This window comes from Leucopleurus acutus (genome assembly GCF_964270905.1).
Source record: "Leucopleurus acutus genome assembly, chromosome: 18".
NCBI lineage: Eukaryota > Metazoa > Chordata > Mammalia > Artiodactyla > Delphinidae > Leucopleurus > Leucopleurus acutus.
This window is the reverse complement of record NC_139160.1, coordinates 334,635-356,381: the sequence shown is the minus strand read 5'-3', so window position 1 is coordinate 356,381 and position 21,747 is coordinate 334,635. Positions and strand designations below refer to the sequence as shown.

The 21,747-nt window shown below is 41.6% G+C and overlaps 1 protein-coding gene across 1 annotated transcript in view; it reads left to right on the top strand.

The window, feature by feature from the left end:
* Nucleotides 1-21,747, top strand: part of CPAP (centrosome assembly and centriole elongation protein) — a gene marked incomplete at its 3' end in the record, with an annotated part of 46,502 nt that overhangs the window by 13,708 nt on the left and 11,047 nt on the right. Inside the window, exons 5-10 of the mRNA XM_082859332.1 lie at nt 4,886-4,997; nt 5,759-5,861; nt 5,989-7,618; nt 9,368-9,500; nt 12,635-12,800; nt 18,421-18,663. Of these exons, the coding sequence (XP_082715458.1) occupies nt 4,886-4,997; nt 5,759-5,861; nt 5,989-7,618; nt 9,368-9,500; nt 12,635-12,800; nt 18,421-18,663 (2,387 nt within the window). The remainder of the gene's footprint in view (nt 1-4,885; nt 4,998-5,758; nt 5,862-5,988; nt 7,619-9,367; nt 9,501-12,634; nt 12,801-18,420; nt 18,664-21,747) is intronic.

Genomic DNA, 21,747 nt, shown 5'->3' with positions numbered 1-21,747 from the left:
ATAGAGTTCTTGTAGTGATCTCTCATGATCCTTTGTATTTCTGCACTGTAAGTTGTAAGTTCTTTTTCATTTCTAATTCTATTGATTTGAGTCTTCTCCCTTTTTTTCTTGATGAGTCTGGCTAGTGGTTTATCAATTTTGTTTATCTTCTCAAAGAACCAGCTTTTAGTTTTATTGATTTTTGCTCTTGTCTCCTTCACTTCTTTTTCATTGATTTCTGATCTGATCTTTATTTCTTTTCTGCCAACTTTGGGTTTTTTTTTTTCTTTCTCTAATTGCTTTAGGTGTAAGTTTAGGTTGTTTTTTTGAGGTGTTCCTTGTTTCTTGAGGTAGGATTGTATTGCTATAAACTTCCCTCTTAGAACTGCTTTTGCTGCATCCCATAGGTTTTGGGTCGTTATGTTTTCATGTCATTTGTTTTTAGGTATTTTTTGATTTCCTCAGTGATCTCTTGGTTATTTAGTAGTGTATTGCTTAGCCTCCATGTGTTTGTGTTTTTTGCGGATTTTTTCTGTAATTGATATCTAGTCTCATAGTGTTGTGGTCGGAAAAGATAATTGGCACGATTTCAATTTTCTTAAATTTACCAAGGCTTGATTTGTGACCCAAGATATGATCTATCCTGGAGAATGTTCCATGAGCACTTGAGAAGAAAGTGTATTCTGTTGTTTTTGGATGGAATGTCCTAGAAGTATCAATTAAGCCCATCTTGTTTACTGTATCATTTAAAGCTTGTGTTTATTTTCATTTTGGATGATCTGTCTGTTGGTGAAAGTGGGGTGTTAAAGTCCCCTACTATGGTTGTGTTACTGTCGATTTCCCCTTTTATGACTGTTAGCATTTGCCTTATATATTGAGGTGTTCCTATGTTGGGTGCATAAATATTTACAATTTTTATATCTTCTTCTTGAATTGATCCCTTGATCATTATGTAGTGTCCTTCTTTGTTTCTTGTAATAGTCTTTAAAGTCTGTTTTGTCTGATATGAGAATTGCTACTCCAGCTTTCTTTTGATTTCCATTTGCATGGAATATTTGTTTCCATCCCCTCACTTTCTGTCTGTATGTGTCCCTAGGTCTGAAGTGGGTCTCTTGTAGACAGCATATATATGGGTCTTGTTTTTGTATCCATTCAGCCAGTCTATGTCTTTTGGTTGGAGCATTAAACCATTTACATTTAAGGTGCTTATCGATATGTATGTTCCTATTACCATTTTCTTAATTGTTTTGGGTTTGTTATTGTAGGTCTTTTCCTTCTCTTGTGTTTCCTGCCTAGAGAAGTTCCTTTAGCATTTGTTGTAAAGCTGGTTTGGTGGTGCTGAGTTCTCGTAGCTTTTGTCTGTAAAGGTTTTATTTTCTCCATTGAATCTGAATGAGATCCTTGCTGGGTAGAGTAATGTTGGTTGTAGGTTTTTCCCTTTCATCACTTTAAATATGTCCTGCCACTCTCTTCTGGCTTGCAGAGTTTCTACTGAAAGATCAGCTGTTAACCTTATGGGGATTCCCTTGTATGTTATTTGTTGCTTTTCCCTTGCTGCTTTTAATATTTTTTCTTTGTATTTAATTTTTGATAGGTTGATTAATACGTGTCTTTGTGTTTTTCTCCTGTATGGGACTCTCTGTGCTTCCTGGACTTGATTGACTATTTCCTTCCCATATTAGGGCAGTTTTCAGCTATAATCTCTTCAGATATTTTCTCAGTCCCTTTTTTTTTTCTTCTTCTGGGAGGCCTCTCTTTCGAATGTTGATGCGTTTAGTGTTGTCCCAGAGGTCTCTGAGACTGTCCTCAATTCTTTTCACTCTTTTCTTTGTTCTGCTCTGTGATAGTTATTTCCACTCCTTTATCTTCCAGGTCACTTATCCGTTCTTCTGCCTCAGTTATTCTGCTATTGATTCCTTCTACAGAATTTATAATTTCATTTATTGTGTTGTTCATCATTGTTTGTTTGCTCTTTAGTTCTTCTAGGTCCTTGTTAAATGTTTCTTGTATTGTCTCCATTCTATTTCCAAGATTTTGAATCATCTTTACTATCATTACTGTGAATTCTTTTTCAGGTAGGCTGCCTATTTCCTCTTCCATTTGTTTGGTCTGGTGGGGTTTTTACTTTGTTCCTTTATCTGCTGTGTATGTCTCTGTCTTCTCATTTTGCTTAACTTACTGTGTTTGCCGTCTCCTTTTTGCAGGCTGCAGGTTCATAGTTCCCATTGTTTTTGGTGTCTGCCCCCAGTGGCTAAGGTTGGTTCAGTGGGTTGTGTAGGCTTCCTGGTGGAGGGGACTGGTGCCTGTGTTCTGGTGGATGAGGCTGGATCTTGTCCTTCTGGTGGGCAGGACTGCGTCTGGTGGTGTGTTTTGGGGTGTCTGTGAACTTTTTATGATTTTAGGCAGCCTCTCTGCTAACGGTTGGGGTTGTGTTCCTGTCTTGCTAGTTGTTTGGCATAGGGTGTCCAGCACCTTAGCTTGCTGGTTGTTGAGTGGAGCTGGGTCTTAGCGTTGAGATGGAGACCTCTGGGAGAGCTTTCGCTGTTTGATATTATGTGGGGCCAGGAGGTCTCTGGTGGATCAGTGTCCTGAACTTGTCTCTCCCACCTCAGAGGCTCAGGCCTGACACCCGGCCAGAGCACCAAGACCCTGTCAGCCACTTGGCTGAGAAGAAAAGGGAGGAAAAAAAAAAGAAAGAAAAAAATAAAGTTATGAAAATAAAAAATTTTTTTAAAGGTCATAGAGAAAGAAAGACGAGAGCAGCCAAACCAAAAAGCAAATCCAGCAATGATAACGAGCGCAAAAACTATAGTAAAAAACAACAACAACAAAAACCAGAGCCCTAGGACACATGGTAAAAGCAAAGCTATACAGACAAAATCACACAAAGAAGCTACACATGCACACTCACAAAAGGAGAAAAGGAAAAAAGCATGGAAGAGAGCAACCCAATCAATAAACACATCTACCAATGACAATAAGCTCTAAATACTAAGCTAAGCTAAGCATAAGACCTGAAACAAATTAGATGCAGAAGGCAAACCCCAAGTCTACAGCTGCTCCCAAAGTCCGCCGCGTCCATTTTGGGATGACTCGTTGTCTATTCAGGAATTCCATAGATGCAGGTACATCAAGTTGATTGTGGAGATTTAATCCGCTGCTCCTGAGGCTGCTGGGAGAGAGTTCCCTTTCTCTTCTTTGTTCTTCACTCAGACAAGACAGGGTTAAATGAGCAGCTGATTCGGGGGCTCTGGCTCACTCAGGCTGGGGGAGGGCGGGGTACGGAATGCAGGGTGAGCCTGCGGAGGCAGAGGCTTGCGTTATGTTGCAACCGCCTGAGGCGTGCTGTGTGTTTTCCCAGGGAACTTTTCCCTGGATCACAGGACCTGGCTTGGCGGGCTGCACAGGTCCCCGGGGTGCATGCATGTGTGTGTGTGTGGATAGTGAGCTGTGCTCGCACACAGGCCTCTTGGTGGCGGCAGCAGCAGCCTTAGTGTCTCTTGCCCGTCTCTGGGGTCAGCGCTGATAGCTGCGGCTCACGCCCATCTCTGGAGCTTGTTTAGATGGTGCTCTGAACTCCCCCTCCTCGCGCATCCCGAAACTGGTTTCTTGCATCTTAGGCAGGTCCTGACTTTCCCGGGCTCCCTCTCGGCTAGCTGTGGCATACTAGCCCCTTCAGGCTGTGTTCACGCAGCCAACCCCAGTCCTCTCCCTGGGATGCGACCTCTGAAGCCCGAGCCTCAGCTCCCAGCCCCCGCCTGCCTCAGCGGGTGAGCAGACAAGCGTCTCAGGCTGGTGAGTGCTGGTCGGCACCGATCCTCTGTGCAGGAATCTCTCCGCTTTGCCCTCCGCACCCCTGTTGCTGCGCTGTCCTCTGTGGCTCCGAAGCAATCCCCCCTGCCACCCCCTGTCTCCGCCAGTGAAGGGGCTGCCTAGTGTGTGGAAACTTTTCCTCCTTCACAGCTCCCTCCCAGAGGTGCAGGTCCCGTCCCTATTCTTTTGTCTCTGTTTTTCCTTTTTTCTTTTGCCCTACCCAGGCATGTGGGGAGTTTCTTGCCTTTTGGGAAGTCTGAGGTCTTCTGCCAGCCTTCAGTAGGTGTTCTGTAGGAGGTGTTCCACATGTGGATGTATTTCTGATGTATTTGTGGGCAGGAAGGTGATCTCCACGTCTTCTCCGCCGTCTTGAAGGTCCCCAAGTAAAGTTTTATTTTGTAGAATTACCTCTAAAACAGTGCCCTATGCTTCAGAGTACTTCGTCATTACAGCTCTGTTAGTTTCCTGTTGCTGCCCTGTCAAGAAACTGTGACCACGTGGTGTATAAATTCTTTACCAAGGCAACTTGACACCTTCTTTCTCTGGGGCTGAATCCCCGCTGCTCACGTGCTCTTTACACACACAGATCTTCCATTGACTGCAGTGGGAATTCTCAGTGTGTAAAAGGAGAGGTTTTCCTGTCTGCAGACTTTCACTTGTCAACTTCACAGAATGGCTTCCGGATTATTTTGGGGGTCTCAGTCCTCAGTAGCTTGCCAGCGAAGTTGATCTGAATTGAGAACTCAACACCAGATACTTTGAATAAAGTCCAGTCCTAGCAAAGGACTTGCTTCAAAATTTAATCAGGTAACAGTGTGACCGAACAGAGGGCTCACTGTCAGGTCACAGAAGCCAGTACTATGGCACGGGTTTTTGAGAGGTCAGCTGGAAAGGAGAGCAGAATGTTGTGTTTTCATTAGCATTTTGTAGTTTTTCTTTATCATATTAAAGAATTCCTTGAGAGTTCTAAAATCTTTGGTATACATTAAGTTTAACTAAATATTTTTTTAGTACAGTAACTTGTAAAGTTCTCAAGTTTTAAGACTTTAATCTGCTTTTTTTTGAACTAAATTGTTGCTCATTTTTATCCTAGGAGAAGGTATTTTACCATGTTCGGAGAAAATGACGGAACAGATTCAGGAAGGGAACAATACGAACTTAAAAAAAATTGGTGATTCCTCAGAAGTGGTTAATATTGAAGAAAGGTATCATTCATGTTGGAAGGAATTTAGTATAATAGTCTTTATTATTGGTACTTTCTCTGAAAGATCCATAGTTTTCTTGTTTTTGCCTGGGTATGCTTTTAAGTAAAGGGTTGAAGATCCAACATATTCCATGTTGTCAGCAACAGAAGCAGGTTGGGGAGATACATCAGGTTGACAATGTACTGGAAAAATGGAGCAAAGTTTTTTCACCTAAGGGAAATATCTGGATAAAACTAAGCTTCTCTCAAATAAGTAAATCCTGTTTGGAGAAGAGAAAAAAGTCATATATTGGAGTCTTACACATGGTATCACTTACAAATAATAATTGAGTGAGTGTGGTTACAGAATTTAAAAATTTTATGTCAGAGATAAAATATCAACTGTGAGGTTGTTTATTATTTTCTTAAGTATTTTAATATACATTATGGAATGGCAAATGACTTTTGATTGTTTTGTTTATATTATTAAGGATCTTAAAGAATGTATTTAATGAACTATTTTTGAAATATATTTTATGTAATGAATATGTTACTTCAGAAGTTAATCTAAGGTCAGTAGGTGGACTTCAGAGGGGTTTTTCAAATCATGTGTAGAGTGACGTGTATTTCTATGCTTTGGAGGATGGAGTGGGATTGTAGCTTTTAATAGATTCTTGGAGGGGATCTGTGACTTTGAAAAAGGTTAGTTCTCAGTCAGGCACACCAAGTGTAAAGTGTTCACCACATGATTTGAATGTTAAGTAACTTTACTTTTATGATTAGGCCTATTAAAGCTGCTATTAGAGAAAGGAAACAAACCTTTGAAGACTACTTAGAAGAACAAATTCGGTTGGAAGAACAAGAACTGAAACAAAAACAGCTAAGGGTTAGCATTTCCACTATTTTGATTAAATTATCTTAAGGCTTTACAGATTTGTTTATAATTTGCTTTAAAAATAACTTTGAGATTACTTGGATATACCAGAATTAATTCAAATATTCTTTTATTTTAGGAAGCAGAAGGATCCTTGCTAATCAAAGCAAAACCAAAACAACCATTCTTAAAACGAGGAGAAGGTTTAGCTAGATTTACTAATGCTAAATCTAAGTTTCAGAAGGGGAGAGAAAATAAACTAGTCACTACTCAGAGCATTTCAGAGGACAAACCTGTGTTTAAATTAGATAAACAACAATTCCAGCGGAAAACTGCTCATATAAATAAAGAACTGTGTACAGAGAACCTTCCTGTCAAAAAGAACAGTAAAGCCAGAACAAAGAGTGGTTGTGTCACACTCAGTCAGAAGCCGAAAGTGCTTAAGGGTAACAATAGGAAAAGTCTTTCTCCAGCAGGGTTGAAGATACTGGCAGGGAAGAAATGTGATGGGCAATTTAGAGGTCAGATCAATTTAGAAAAAACGGTAGAATCTAATAATAAAGAAAATGTACCCGAGTGTACAAAGCCTTGTGACGTTGGTTGCAAAATCTGGAATAATACGCAAGGTAAAGACAGACTTTCCCTTTTGACAGGGCTGGCCAGCTGCGTGGCTTCTAAGAGCCCAGTAGGTGAGACTTCGAAAGAGTCAGAATCTTCTCTTGACATTTCTCTTCAGAAAAAGTTAGAGAATTGGGAACGAGAAAAGGAAAAGGAAAATTTGGAATTAGATGAATTTTTGTTTTTAGAACAAGCTGCTGATGAAATATCATTTTCTAGTAATTCCTCATTTGTACTGAAGATCTTAGAGAGGGACCAACAGATCTGCAGAGGTCACCGGCTGTCTTCTACTCCTGTCAAAGCTGTGCAGCAAGAGAAGACAGCAACACCGGATCCCATCAGTGAGCATAACCAAAATGAGGATCCAGACCGTACCAAGTGTGAAAGTAAGGGTGAGTGTGAGGTTGCATCCAAACAACCTGATTCAGTATCCTCACCTGATGGATCGCAGGAACAGTCCTGTAAAGTCAATAGGAAAGTGTTCCAAATGAGCACTTGTGAAAGTCCAACTAGGTGGAATGCAAGCGATGACGAAGGTGGTACAGACAGTGATGATAGCACTGATTCTGAGGAACACCTTGATGTCACCATAAAACCATCAACTGAGGATAAAGAAAGGGGTTTCAGCAGCAGAGAAGATAGTCCCCAAGTCTGTGATGGGAGGGGACCTTTAAGGGACACCAGGACTCAAGAAGAAGATAAGAGGAGAGATGTTGATTTAGATTTGTCTGATAAAGATTACAGTAGTGATGAGTCTATCATAATAGCAGGCTTGAAAAATAAAGCTTCTGATTCCTCAAGAAGATACCCATCTATGAGTAAAATTGACTTTGATGATGAAAGAACTTGGACTGACCTTGAAGATGATTCATTTAAACATGATGTTATTCTTGGGAATGAAGCCGTTTATGGGACTCCCCAGACAACCTACCCTAATAAGAGTGAAAAATGTGTACTGGACAAAACAATAAAAAGGAAGGTTGCAGCAGTCAAGAAGGGAGAAGACTTGAATAAATCCAGTAGGAGCACAAGTCCTCCTCCTACCTCGGATCTGATGATGAAATTCTTCCCTTCTTTGAAACCAAAATCAAAATCAGATTCACGCTTGGGAAATGAACCCAAGTTAAACATAAATCAAGACCAGCCGCCTGGTAAGTCAGAGCATTGTAAACTATGTAATGGAATGTTACAAGTTTAACATTTATTTTATCAGTATGTTGTCAGAATGCTTATTAAAATCCCAACCTTTCTAGTTGCTCAGTGGAAATCTAGTAGGTGATTTGTTAAAGTTTGATTTGTTTTGTGAATCTAATGTAATAGTCACTAGTATAAGAGTTTTGGAAGAATTGTGATTTCAGATTTTTCAAATTTTAGCCTGTATCTTATTGCTAAGGCTTTAAAATTAATTATTATAAAGTGAGATAACATTTAAGTTTCTTTTATAACCAGGGAATACCCAATTTGTGGTTTGTGCTACTGTGCTACCTCTGTGTATGTGTATTTTTTTTAATTAGTTTTTTTTTTTTTTTAACTACCTCATGCATTTACTTGCCAAATATGATGAGGAAGAAACACAGTAAAATTCAAGTTTCTTTTCTTCCCCAGACCTGGGCTCTTAGAGACATCAACTTTCCCATTTCATTTGTGTATTTTACAAAGATTCCATGCATATGAAAGCATATGTGTGAATGTGTATATAATCCTCCTTTCTGCACAAATGAAAACATATTTTTTATATACTGTTCTGCACCTTGCTTATAATAAACTTTGAAGATTGTTCTAATACACACACATCTGTCTCATTCCATTTAGTGGCTATATAGTATTTAGTTTATGTGATGGATTTTATTAACTTATATTGAAAACAGTTTTCCATTATGTCATGTTATAAACTCTGAATGTCTAGCAAAGCATAGGTGCTTTAAAATAGAAATTATAACTTAAGGTAATTTTTAAAAATACTCTGATTTTAAAAATATATTTTAAAAATAATATTTTTTGCAGGAATTTTGGAAGTTAAAAAGTGTAGAAGCAAAAATGTTTATAACTACCCTATCCTAAAGTAATTGTGATACCATTTTGGGATATTTCTTTCCATTCATTTTTCCTGTGTATTTTTCATATGGTAGAGACATATATTATAACTCGCCTCATCCTTTTTGACCAGGTGTATAATATGCTTTGGCCATATCATTAAAACTCTTTGTATACTTTAAAAATGGTTGCAGAGCATTATATGAATGTAGCATAATTTTATTTAGTAATTTCTTTAATGTTGGATACGAATTATTTTTCACTATTAGAAATAACACTTCAATGCATATTTTTGTGCAGGACGATTTGTATGATTTTATAAGTTCGTTCTTTAACTAGATTTTTAGAAGTGGGTCTAAGGGTAGATAATGTGTATTTTAGCCTTGTGTTACAAATCAGGGTTATTTTCCAGAAGGGTAGTTGAAGGACGAAAGCATTGGCTATTTTCTTAAGTAGCAAATTTGATACTGAAAAAGATCTTAATTTGTATTTCTTTGATCAGTGGGGGGTAAACTTTGATTTTGGTGTTCATTAGAGCTTTAAGTCTCTTGCAAATACTTATTCATGTTCTTAAGCTATTTATGTATATTGGTTTAAAAATTTATTTGATTTTTTTAAATACATAACGTTCATTTGTCATCAGATTGATACTCTTGAGGTAGAATGATTTGATTCTTAAATTTAGGCTGTTCCATCTGGAAAGTTAGACTATAATAATTTTTTTCTTTGCTTTTAGAAGCATTGTTTCTAATGCATTTTAATAGTACAGGTGTTTACCATATTTTTGGCTCCTAGTGTAATAGCTAGCTAGTGTTTTGCTGTTGAAAGCTTTTTGTGAAGTTCAGTATTTGTGGCTTATCTTATAGGTGACAATGTTCGATCTCAAGTTTTGAGAGAGAAAGTTATTGAATTGGAAACAGAAATAGAAAAATTTAAAGCTGAGAACACATCTTTAGCTAAACTTCGCATTGAACGAGAAAGTGCCTTGGAAAAACTCAGGTAAGTTTGCATCTGTAAGTGGGGGAAAATGTACAGTGATTCAGCTTTATTTTTAAGATTATATCTGAACTATTTGAAACAATTCTTATTAATCCAACAATAAAAGTGAGAGAAGGAAGTGAAATAACTACCACTTAAGAATTTTTAAATAAAATGACCCACTGTGGTCAAAGATGTCTTAAAAGGAGAATTGTCGTCGTGATGAGGTCATAAATTGAAATTTGAAAAGCAGTGTGGAGCTCTGAATTCAAGGGCCACCTTGGCCAGTGTATTAGGTTCCTAGGGCTGCTGTAACAAAATATACACAAACTGGATGGCTTGAAACAACAGAAATTTATTTTCTCATGGTTCTGGGGGCTAGAAGCCTGAAGTCAAGGTGTCAGCAGAGCCATGCTTTCTCTTGTATCTTCTGTTGGTTTCTGGTGATCCTTAGCCTTCCTTGGCTCACAGCTGGACATGTGGGTTGTGTCTATGTTTGGGTTATTGTGAATAATGCTGAGGAACCACCATACTGTTCTGCACAGTGGCTACACCAGTTTACATCATGTTAGTTGATTTGTGTGTGTTGAACCAACTCTGCATCCTGGGGATGAATCCCACTTGGTCATGGTATTTAATGCTTTTACTGTGCTGTTGAATTTGGTTTGCTGGTATTTTTTTGAGGATTTATACACTGTATTCATCAGGGACATTAGCCTATAGTTTTCCTTTCTTGTTCTTTGTCTGCCATTGGTATCAGAGTGATAACTAACCTCACAGAATGAGTTTGGAAGTATTCCTTCTTTTCTTGGAAGAGTTTAAAAAAGAATGGTGTTAATTTTTTCTTTGACTGGTGGAATTTACCTGTGAAGCCATCTGGCCCTGGACTTGTGTTTTTGGGAGGGTTTTGATTACTGATTCAGTCTCCTTATTTGTTATTGGTCAGTTCAGACTTTCTGTTTCTTCTGGATTCCATTTTGGTAGGTTGTATGTTTCTAGGAATTTAACCATTCTAAGTTATCCAGTAGTTTCGAATATAGTTATTCATATACGGTCCTTTTTATTTCTGAGGCATCTGTTACAATGCCTTGCCTTTCATTTATGACTTTATTTATTTGAGTCGTCTCTCTTTTTTCTTAGTCTAGCTAAAGGTTTGTTGATTTTTTTCCTCCTGGACTCCCATAGTGCGTATATAGTTCATTCATACAGTAGTGTCCCGTAAATCCTGCAGGCTTTCTTCACTCCTTTTCATTCTTTTCCCTTTTTTCCCCCCTGACTGAATAACTTTGAATCACCAGTCTTCACAGTCACAGATTCTCTCTTCTGCTTGAGTCTGCTGTTGACGTTTTCTGTTGCATTTATCACTTCATTCCTTGTATTCTTCAGCTCTAGAATTTCTTTTTGGTTCTTTTTTTATGATTTCTGGCTCTTCGTTGAACTTATTGTTTTGTTTCACGTATCGTTTCCCCGGTTTAATTGAGTTGTTTTTCTGTGTTTTCTTGTAGCTTGCTGGGCTTCCTTAAAGCGATTGTTTTGTGCTCTGTGTCAGGTCATCTGTAGACCTCGATTTCTTTGGGATTGGTTACTGGAGCTTCATTAGTCCTTTGGTGGTGTCACGTTTGCCTGATTCTTGGTGATCTATGTGGACTTGTGTTGATGTCTTTGCATTTGAAAGAAGAAACACCTGTTTCTGTCTTTACAGACTGTTTTTGGCAGGTAAAGACCTTCTTCTGCTGGATCCCTGGACTGGTGGGTCTACTTTCAGGATCACAGTCAAGTGGGGTTGTAGCTGGGTCCACAGTTGGTAGGCCTGTTACCAGGGTTGCAGTCAGCTGTGGTTCCTGCTGGATCCCCAGTAGGACAGGACTGCTTCTTGGACCACAGTCAGGCAGGGCTGGAGCTAGGTCATGGGGCTGCCTCGTGGTCCACTGTTGAGTCTGTAGACAGGAGGTGTGTTTCCAGGCGTGAGGATGGGTGGGGCTCCTGCCAGGTTTCTGAGCAGCTTCCTACCAGGTCCCTGGGTGGGCAGGACTGACTCCGTACCACATAGAACAGGGCTGGAGCTAGGTCACAGGGCTGTGTCAGGATCTGTAGGCAGGAGCAAGGTCTGTGGGTCTCTTTCCAGGGGCATGAATGGGCATGGCTCCTCCTGGGTCCTTTGGCAGTGGGGCTGTTTTCAGTGCATCAGGACCACATTTGGTAAGCCTGGCACTGGGGCATGGGCCTGCCTTCTCTAAGTGGCTGTCCTTGATCTTAGGCTTCACCAGCGTTTCTCATTTCCTGCCTGAATCCTAGAGCTCCCACAAACGCACTTCTGTCTGTGGATGGCGTTTGTGTGGAAGGATGTGAGCCAGGGGCCTCTTGTTCCACAGTCTTGTGTCGTCACTCTCCCTGTGCTCTTTACACAGCGTCCAGAAGGAGCCCGGGTCCTGACAGTTCCTCTGACCCGCGTGCTCCTAAGCTAAATACCAGGGTCTTCACAGTGGTCCACAGACCCTAATTAATCGCCCCGCCTCCCGCGCCCCCCCACCCTTTTTTCCTGACGTTTTCTCCTACTGTTCTGTCTCTTTAGCCACACTGGCCTCCTGCCTGTTCTTTGAACACATCAGGCATGTTCCTATCTCAGGGCTTTTGCGTGTGGTGTTCCCTCTGACTGAACTGTTTTGTCCAGATACCTCCATGGTGGTTCTCTCACGTCCCTCAGGTTTTACCTCAAATACTGCCTCAGCAAGATGACTCCATCCATAATTTCAGGCTCCTAACCTCCATATTTCCTAACTTCATTCCTTGGTTTATTCTTCTTAACATTTCCAGTGTTCCATATATTTTACTTGTTAATCTTATTTATTGTCATCTGTCGCTCCCACTAGAATGTAAGAAGCTTTATAGGAGTAAGAATATTTATTTTTCTCACTGTGGTTTCTCCAGTACGTAGTGTAGTACTTGAATCATAGTAGGTATGCAGTGAATGCTTGTTGAGTAGTGCTTTATTGAGTTAATTGACTGTTATTTCACTACTGTGGGCTGAAGATGGATTCACCAAAACCAGCAGCTCCTCAATTCCAGGTTGTCACTGGTGTTCCATTTTGGTACCACACGTGGATTACTGTACTGAGGTGGTCTCCTTAGATTATAATGTGGTTTGGTTGTTTTAGGAAAGAAATTGCTGACTTTGAACAACAGAAAGCAAAAGAATTGGCTCGAATAGAGGAGTTTAAAAAGGAGGAAATGAGGAAATTACAAAAGGAACGCAAAGTTTTTGAAAAGTATTCTACAGTTGCAAGAACTTTTCCGGATAAAAAAGAACGTGAAGAAATACAAGTATGTCAGTTCCTTACATTATACTCATATCAGTTAGTAAAGATGACAGTCTGGTAAGAATCTTAGAATTATTTGATGTGTCAAAGGGAAATTGGGTATCAGTTTATTAATCATCCATTGACTCAGCAAATAATCTGAGACATCAGGAACATCTTTTGTAGTCTTGACTTTCTTTTTTTTTCAATTTTTTTTGGCCATGCCATGTGGCATGTAGGATCTTAGTTCCCCGACCAGGGATTGGACCCGTGCCCCCTGCATTGGAAGCACGGAGTCTTAACCACTGGACCGCCAGGGAAGTCCTGTAGTCTCGACTTTTAAAGAGTAAAATACATCAGTTCTTTTCTTACTGAAGGCTTCCCCAGAAAATGCTCCGATAATGACATGGATGTATTAACAAGCCAGGAGTTGGAGATTCACCAGTGGAATGTGTTAATTTGTTTGACCCACCACACATTGTTCTGTTCATTTATAATAATTTAAGGCTTGTATACTAACTAGGTGTTTAAAACTTGTAAACTGATAAGCCAAATCATCAGTCCTATTCATTTCAAAGTTAGAAATGGACATGATCAGAGGAAAGTAGTAGTTAGAAAGAACTAATGCATTTCTAGCTAAAACTATAAACCTTCTAGGAAAAAATGTAGGTGAATATATTTGCGACAGTGGCATCTGCAGAGGTTTCCAAGAGAAGACACAAAGAACTAAGTATAAAAGAAAAAGTGGATATATTGAATTTCATCAAAAGTAAAACTTCAGTTTACCAAAATAAAAATTTTAAATGGCTTTCTATTATTTATAGCATAAAATACAAACTCATCTTCCACTTTCATATTTTACATACTAGTTTTTTTGAGTCCCGGCCTTTGCTTCCTTCCTTTCATATATAGTGCACCATCCTTGATTAGTCTTAGTACACACCTGTAGCTTCAGTTACCACATGCAGTGTCTATTAGGGTCTTTAATTCTATTTATTTCTGTAGGCGGAAACGTGCCATTATGTTTTTGTTCATGCTTGGTTTATTATATCTAATATGTTAGACTTTAACAATCTATTAAAGTTTTTATTTCAAAAGGTAATATATTCCTATTCAAAAGGTACAAAAAGATGTGCTGTGAAACCTCTCCGTCTCACCCTTGCCCGGGCACCTGATTTACATCTCTTTTGAGGTATCCGGTGTTACCAATCTTTTGTATCTTTTCAGAGAAATTCTAAGCAAATACATATGTATATTCCCAATTAAAAAAAAACCAAAAAGCAAATTAATGGTAGTATACTAAAATCATTTTACGTCTTAACGTAAAGAGCGTTCTCCTTTACCATTGAAAATAGATGCATTATAACAGCTGCATTGTATGGAAGTGCCGTAATCTACCTAACCAAGCATTTACGTTATTTCTGCTTTTTCTGTATATAAGAAGTGCTCTCCTGAACAACCCTGTACATACCTCCCCTCTCGCAGTCATTCTGCATAGTCATTTAACATGTGGTTATTGAGTACAGCCTGTATAGCAGGCATGCACTAGGGATGAGGTAGTGAACAAAATAAATTCATCCTGACCTGTTTGTAGCTTACGTACACAAGCGTATCTGTGGGATAAAGTCCTGCAAATGAAATTTCTAGGCTAAAGGGTATGTACTTAGTAGATATTGCCAGATTATCCCTCCATAAATATCACGACAATTTTTTTTTTTCTTTTTGGCTGCATTGGGTCTTCGTTGCTGCACGCGGGCTTTCTCTAGTTGTGGCGAGTGGGGGCTACTCTTCGTTGTGGTGCGCAGGCTTCTCATTGTGGTGGCTTCTCTTGCTGCAGAGCACGGGCTCTAGGCATGTGGGCTTCAGTAGTTGCAGCACGTGGGCTCAGTAGTTGTGGCTCACGGGCTTAGTTGCTCCATGGCATGTGGGATCTTCCCGGACCAGGGCTCGACCTGTGTCCCCGGCATTGGCAGACGGATTCTTAACCACTGCGCCACCTGGGAAGTCCCTGTCATGCCAATTTAAAATTCTACTAGCAATTTTAAGAGTGTTTTTTGCTCTTTGCCTGAAACGTAAAAGATTAAAATTCGTGTTAAATTTAATTGAATTTCTTTTCTCTTTCCCTCTCTCCCACTCTCCCTAACCCTCTCCGTTGGGTCTTAGTTGTGACATGCAGCATCTTTTGTTGTGGCTCACAGCATCTACATTGTGGTGCGTGGGCTCCTCTCTAGTTGTGGCGTGTGGACTCTAGAGTGTGTGGTTTTAGTTGCCCCACAACATGTGGGATCTTAGTTCCCTGACCAGGGATAGAACCCACATCCCCTGCATTGGAAGGCATATTCTTTTTTTTTTTTTTTAATTTTAAAAATTAAAAAAAAATTATTTTATTTATTTATTTTTGGCTGCTTTGGGTCTTCTTTGCTGCATGTGGGCTTTCTCTAGTTGTGGCGAGCGGGGGCTACTCTTCATTGCGGTGCACAGGCTTCTCATTGCGGTGGCTTCTCTTGTTGCAGAGCATGGGCTCTAGGCATGTGGGTTTCAGTAGTTATGACATGTGGGCTCAGTAGTTGAGGTACACAGGTTTAGTTGCTCCGCGGCATGTGAGATCTCCCTGGACCAAGGCTTGAACCTGTGTCCCCTGCATTGCCAGGCAGATTCTTAACCACTGTAACACCAGGGAAGCCCTGGAAGGCAGATCCTTTTTTTAAATTTTAATATTTGAATTTTATTTATTTTTTTATACCACAGGTTCTTATTAGTCATCAGTGTTATACACATCAGTGTATACATGTCAATCCCAATCGCCCAATTCCAGCACACCACCATCCCCACCCCACCCCGTGGCTTTCCCCCCTTGGTGTCCATACATTTGTTCTCTACATCTGTGTCTCACCTTCTGCCCTGCAAACCGGTTGATCTGTACCATTTTTCCAGGTTCCACATACATGCGTTAATATACAATATTTATTTTTCTCTTTCTGACTTATTTTACTCTGTATGACAGTCTCTAGATCCATCCACGTCTCAACAAATGACTCAATTTCGTTCCTTTTTATGGCTGAGTAATATTCCATTGTATATATGTACCACAAATTCTTTATCCATTCGTCTGTTGATGGGCATTTAGGTTGCTTCCATGACCTGGCTATTGTAAATAGTGCTGCAGTGAACATTGGGGTGCATGTGTCTTTTTGAATTGTGGTTTTCTCTGGGTATATGCCTGGTAGTGGGATTGCTGGATCATATGGTAATTCTATTTTTAGTTTTTTAAGGAACCTCCATACTGTTCTCCATAGTGGCTGTATCAGTTTACATTCCCACCAGCGGTGCAAGAGGGTTCCCTTTTCTCCACACCCTCTCTAGCATTTGTTTCTAGATTTTCTGATGATGCCCATTCTAACTGGTGAGAGGTGATACCTCATTGAAGTTTTGATTTGCATTTCTCTGATAATTAGTGATGTTGAGCAGCTTTTCATGTGCCTCTTGGCCATCTATATGTCCTCTTTGGAGAAATGTCTATTTAGGTCTTCTGCCCATTTTTGGATTGGGTTGTTTGTTTCTTTAATATTGAGCTTCATGAGCTGTTTATGTATTTTGGAGATTAATCCTTTGTCCATTGATTTGTCTGCAAATATTTTCTCCCATTCTGAGGGTTGTCTTTTCGTCTTGTCTATGGTTTCCTTTGCTGTGCAAAAGCTTTGAAGTTTCATTAGGTCCCATTTGTTTTACTTTTGTTTTTATTTCCGTTACTCTAGGAGGTGGATCAAAAAAGATCTTGCTGTGATTTATGTCAAAGAGTGTTCTTCCTATGTTTTCCTCTAATAGTTTTATAGTGTCTGGCCTTACATTTAGGAATTTAATCCATTTTGAGTTTATTTTTGTGTATGGTGTTAGGGAGTGTTCTAATTTCATTCTTTTACATGTAGTTGTCCAGTTTGCCCAGCACCACTTATCGAAGAGGCTGTCTTTTCTCCATTGTATATCCTTGCCTTCTTTGTCATAGATTAGTTGACCATAGGTGCGTGGGTTTATCTCTGGGCTTTCTATCTTGTTGCATTGATCTATGTTTCTGTTTTTGTGCCAGTACCATATTGTCTTGATTACTGTAGCTTTGTAGTATAGTCTGAAGTCAGGGAGTCTGATTCCTCCAGCTCTGTTTCTCCTCCTAAAGACTGCTTTGGCTATTCGGGGTCTTTTGTGTCTCCATACAAATTTTAAGATGTTTTGTTCTAGTTCCGTGAGAAATGCCATTGGTAATTTGATAGGGATTGTGTTGAATCTGTAGATTGCTTTGGGTAGTATAGTCATTTTCACAGTATTGATTCTTCCAATCCAAGAACATGGTATATCTCTCCATCTGTTGGTATCATCTTTAATTTCTTTCATCAGTGTCTTATAGTTTTCTGCATACAGGTCTTTTGTCTCCCTAGGTAGGTTTATTCCTAGGTATTTTATTCTTTTTGTTGCAGTGGTAAATGGGAGTGTTTCCTTAATTTCTCTTTCAGATTTTTCATCATTAGTGTATAGGAATTGAAGACATTTCTGTGCATTAATTTTGTATCCTGCAACTTTGCCAAATTCATTGATTAGCTCTAGTAGTTTTCTGGTGGCATCTTCAGGATTCTCTATGTATAGTATCATGTCATCTAAAAACAGTGACAGTTTTACTTCTTCTTTTCCAATTTGTATTCCTTTTATTTCTTTTTCTTCTCTGATTGCTGAGGCTAGGACTTCCAAAACTATGTTGAATAATAGCCGTGAGAGTGGACATCCTTGTCTTGTTCCTGATCTTAGAGGAAATGCTTTCAGTTTTTCACCATTGAGAATGATGTTTGGTGTTGGTTTGTCCTATACTGCCTTTATTATGTTCAGGTAGGTTCCCTCTGTGCCAGCTTTCTGGAGAGTTTTTATCATAAATCGGTGTTGAATTTTGTCAAAAGCTTTTTCTGCATCTATTGAGATGATCATATGGTTTTTATTCTTCAGTTTGTTAGTATGGTGTATCACATTGATTGATTTGCGTATATTGAAGAATCCTTGCATCCCTGGGGTAAATCCCACTTGATCATGGTGTATGATCCTTTTAATGTGTTGTTGGATTCTGTTTTCTAGTATTTTGTTGAGGATTTTTGCATCTATATTCATCAGTGATACAGGTCTGTAATTTTCTTTTTTTGTGGTATCTGTCTGGTTTTGGTATCAGCGTGATGGTGGCCTCATAGAATGAGTCTGGGAGTATTCCTTCCTCTGCAAGTTTTTGGAAGAGTTTGAGAAGGATGGGTGTTAGCTTTTCTTCCTTCAGTTAGTCATGGATTCCTGTTTCTGTTTTCTTCATCAGATAACCCCATCCATCTCTCTCTGTTTCACTTGCTGTCTTAGCTTAGACCTTTATCGCCGTGCGCAGTGTAACGCGCTGGCTGCCAAGTGGTGTCTGCCTCCTCTGTCTCCTCAGTTCTGGATGGCATGAGGTGAGACTCTAGCCTGAACCCCACTCCTTTTCCTGCGAAACCCAGTGTCATTGACATTCCTTTTTCTGCTGTCTGTGATAGGCTGGCAATTCTGTTTTGTTGATGTGTCTTGTCTCTTCTCTTGCATTGTTTCAGTTCTAGTAATGCTTTTCCCCCCTCCCCCCCCCCCCCCGAGAGGCTTTGAAGCAGCAGGTAGCAGATTTACAGGAAGATTTGAAAAGAAAGGAAGGAAAATGGTCCAGTACACATGGCCGTCTTAGAAGCCAGATAGAAATGTTGGTCAAAGAGAACACAGACCTCCGGGAGGAAATGAAAGTGATGGAAAGATTCCGACTAGATGCCTGGAAGAAAGCCGAAGCCACCGAGAGCAGCTCCAGGATGGGTCAGTGCGCGACGGCCTCAAGAAGAGATGGGTCCAGGGTAGGTTTTGTCACGTTGGGGAGATGCTAAATATTTGAGCAGTCAGATTCGTAGAAACGGAGTAGCAGGGTGGGTGCCAGGGCTGGGGGGAGGGGAGAATGAGAAGCCGTTGTTTAGTGAGGGCAGTTTTGCAAGGTGAAGGGTTCTGGAGGTGATGGTGGTGATGGCTGCGCAGTGGTGTGAATGTGCTTAACGCCAGTAATGTGTGCATCTTAACGTGGTTAAGATGGTGATTTTGTGTTCTGTGTATTTTACCACAATTAAATATTTCTTTTGTGCATCGCTATACAGATAGTTTTCAAATTCATTTTTATAATTCTTATAAAGGAATTATAACACAGTAGGCGGGTAATCTCAGTTAAAACAGGGTAAAATTTTTGCAGAGATTTTTTTTTTTTTGCATATGATCCTTTTAAATCAAGTATTTGGTTTTTTATTCGTCTGTATTCACAACTGTGATGTGCCGGTCATGGCTTTGAGGCACTGGAGACCAAGCAATGAATAAAACAGACAAACTTCCTTGTCCTCTTGGAGCTCGGATTCCAGCCGTGGGAGAAAGCTGAGTGAAGCATATGGTGTGGGATGTAGTGGCGAGAACTCGGGAGGGAAAGCAAGGAGGGGGATCACCGCTGGGCGGAGTGTGTTGCGGTTTATACAGGATGGCTGGGGAGGCCCTCCTGAGAAAGCGACGTTGGAATAGTGGCCCGAAGAGGGCGCAGCGAGCCGGGCTGAGACGTGGGCCAGGAGCCCCGAGGCTGGGAGGACCAGGGTCCGTGAGGGGCAGAGCAGCGGGTGGGACCAGAGACGGGCTCGAGGGTGGTGGTGCCGCTTTCGTTAGGCCTTAGTAACTACCTGTGAGCGTCGCCTTTTCCCTCTGAGTCAGACAGGGAGCCCTGGCAGGGCTTGGATGGAAGGGGTGGCCTCCGCCTCTGTGTTGGTGAGCCCACCCTCCCTGCTGTAGACATGCGAGTGGCCTGAAGTGGGCGTCTGGGCGCCATCAGGACACCAGTTGGGGGTCTGCTGCAGGTGGATGGGGTTTATTGATGAACTGGGGATGGGGTGTGACAGCAGGAGAGGGGCGGGAACGGCTTCCAAGTTGAGTGTGGTTTTTTTGGCCCTTTACCGTGAGTCCCCGCAAGAAGAGAGCATGCTTTTCCTGCGGGTGTGGGTGTTGGTTAGGAGCTCAGGTTAGATCAGGTGAGCTCGAAATGCCTACTAGACATCAGGTGGACATCAGGCGGGGCTGTGCGTGTCCAGAGAAGCTCAGGTTGGAGCGAGAAGTTTGGGGCCCTCGGAACGTGTGGGAGAGATCGCTCGGCTGAAGGCGTGGACGGGGAAGGGTCCTGGGTCCTGGCCAGGTTGTGAGAAGATGGCGGGGAGGAGAATGAACCCGAGTCTGAAGTAAAGGAGGCCAGTGTGGTGTCCTGAGGGCCAAGTAAAGCAGCAGAGAGGCCCGTGCCCCAGAGGCCGCTGCCGAGTAAGCGGGGGACTGCAGATGGGTCCTCGGCTATGCCGGGTAAAAGCCTGACCGGCTAAGAGAGCGAGCGGTTTCAGGCAGAGTATAAAGCGCTGTGGAGAAGTTTTGCAGTAACAGTAAGGAAATGGGGCAGTAGCTGTAGGGGAAGTAGTTTTTGTTTTTTTTTTTTAAGATGGGAAAATCAACACGTGCTTATGTATTGGTAGGATTGATTCAGTAGGAAAATACGAATGCAGGAGAGAGTGGGCGGGTTGCCGAAGCTGCGAGCACAAAGGAGAGGAGACCGGGTTTGGGGGAGTGGAGGTGCCCGCCCGGCCGGGAGCTCGACGTCCGTGTCTGGTGACGGGGCCTCAGCCGTGGACCTGGGGCTGGACGTGTGGGGTCCGTTGGTGGGACGTTCCCCCCTAACCCTCTGGCTTCCCTCGGGGAATGGAGGCTTGGGCATCTGCTGAGACTGAGGATGGAGGCCACTCTGGGAGGCTGGAGGGGCGGATCGGGGTCCACGAGAGTGGAGAGCAAAGGGCGAAGTGTGGTCTGACTCCTGGGCTGCGCTAGGGGCCCATGTAGGTTAGCGATTATATGTTTCAAGTGGGAATTGTTTGCGTTATTTTTCCTTATTCAGCTCTTTGGGTGTAGGGTGGTGGAGAGTAATATTGATATTTTAGCAGAGGTGTGGTCATCCAGGTGAATCATACAGAGTGAGAGGGGCTGGAAGTTGACAGTATGTAAATACAACAGGAGTGCCTGCAGTGCACCATGAATTCAGGCTGCTCAAGGAGGGCATAGGTTTTGGGGGACACAGAAAACATGTGGATCAGTGAATTGTGGGACCGTGTGGGCTGTAAGCATTGTTGGAGTGAGGGTCTCAGAGGGATGAGCTGGAAGGACAGGACACGGTAGTTAGAAGATGGAATTCTGCCCCCCATTTTATTATGAAAGCTGCCCCGAATAGAGCAAGTTGAAAGAATAGTTTGATGAACACCTGAGTACCCACCTAGATCCAGCCATTGTTCACATTTTGCCATACTGCTGTATAGGTATTTTGCTGAACCATTTGAAGGTAATTGCAGAAATTGTGGCAACTCACCCCTAAATACTTCGGCACTTTATTAAATGGCATTGGCTTTTTGGATAATTTTTATTTATGTCCCACATTCTGGATTCGAATGCTTTGAAATTGATACTTTTGCAGTTCTTAATAATCGCAGATACTGATAATGACTAGTTCTAGACTTTGTCCCTTGGAGCGCATGGCCACGGTGGGAGAGAACAGGTGTAGAGATGGCAGCTAAGGTATTGGGGTGGCTTCTTCTGGCACGCAGGGTCCACGGACATGAGACTTGCTGGGGCAGGGGTGGCTAGGGAGGAGAGGAGGAGGGTCTGGTTGGAGGTGGTGGTGGGGAGCAAGGAGGACATCTACCTTGACCTCTAAATCTGGGGGCTGCGGAAGGGGCAGTGGTGAGCAGTCTTCTGCTGTCTGACCGTGAGTTCATGTCCTCTCCTCTGGCCGCTCTGGTAACAGTCACAAAAACCTGTTTTGTTTTACATGGTCTGTTATGCCTTCACTTGAGGATTGCATGTATTTCCAGAGGCGGCGTGTGCGTGTG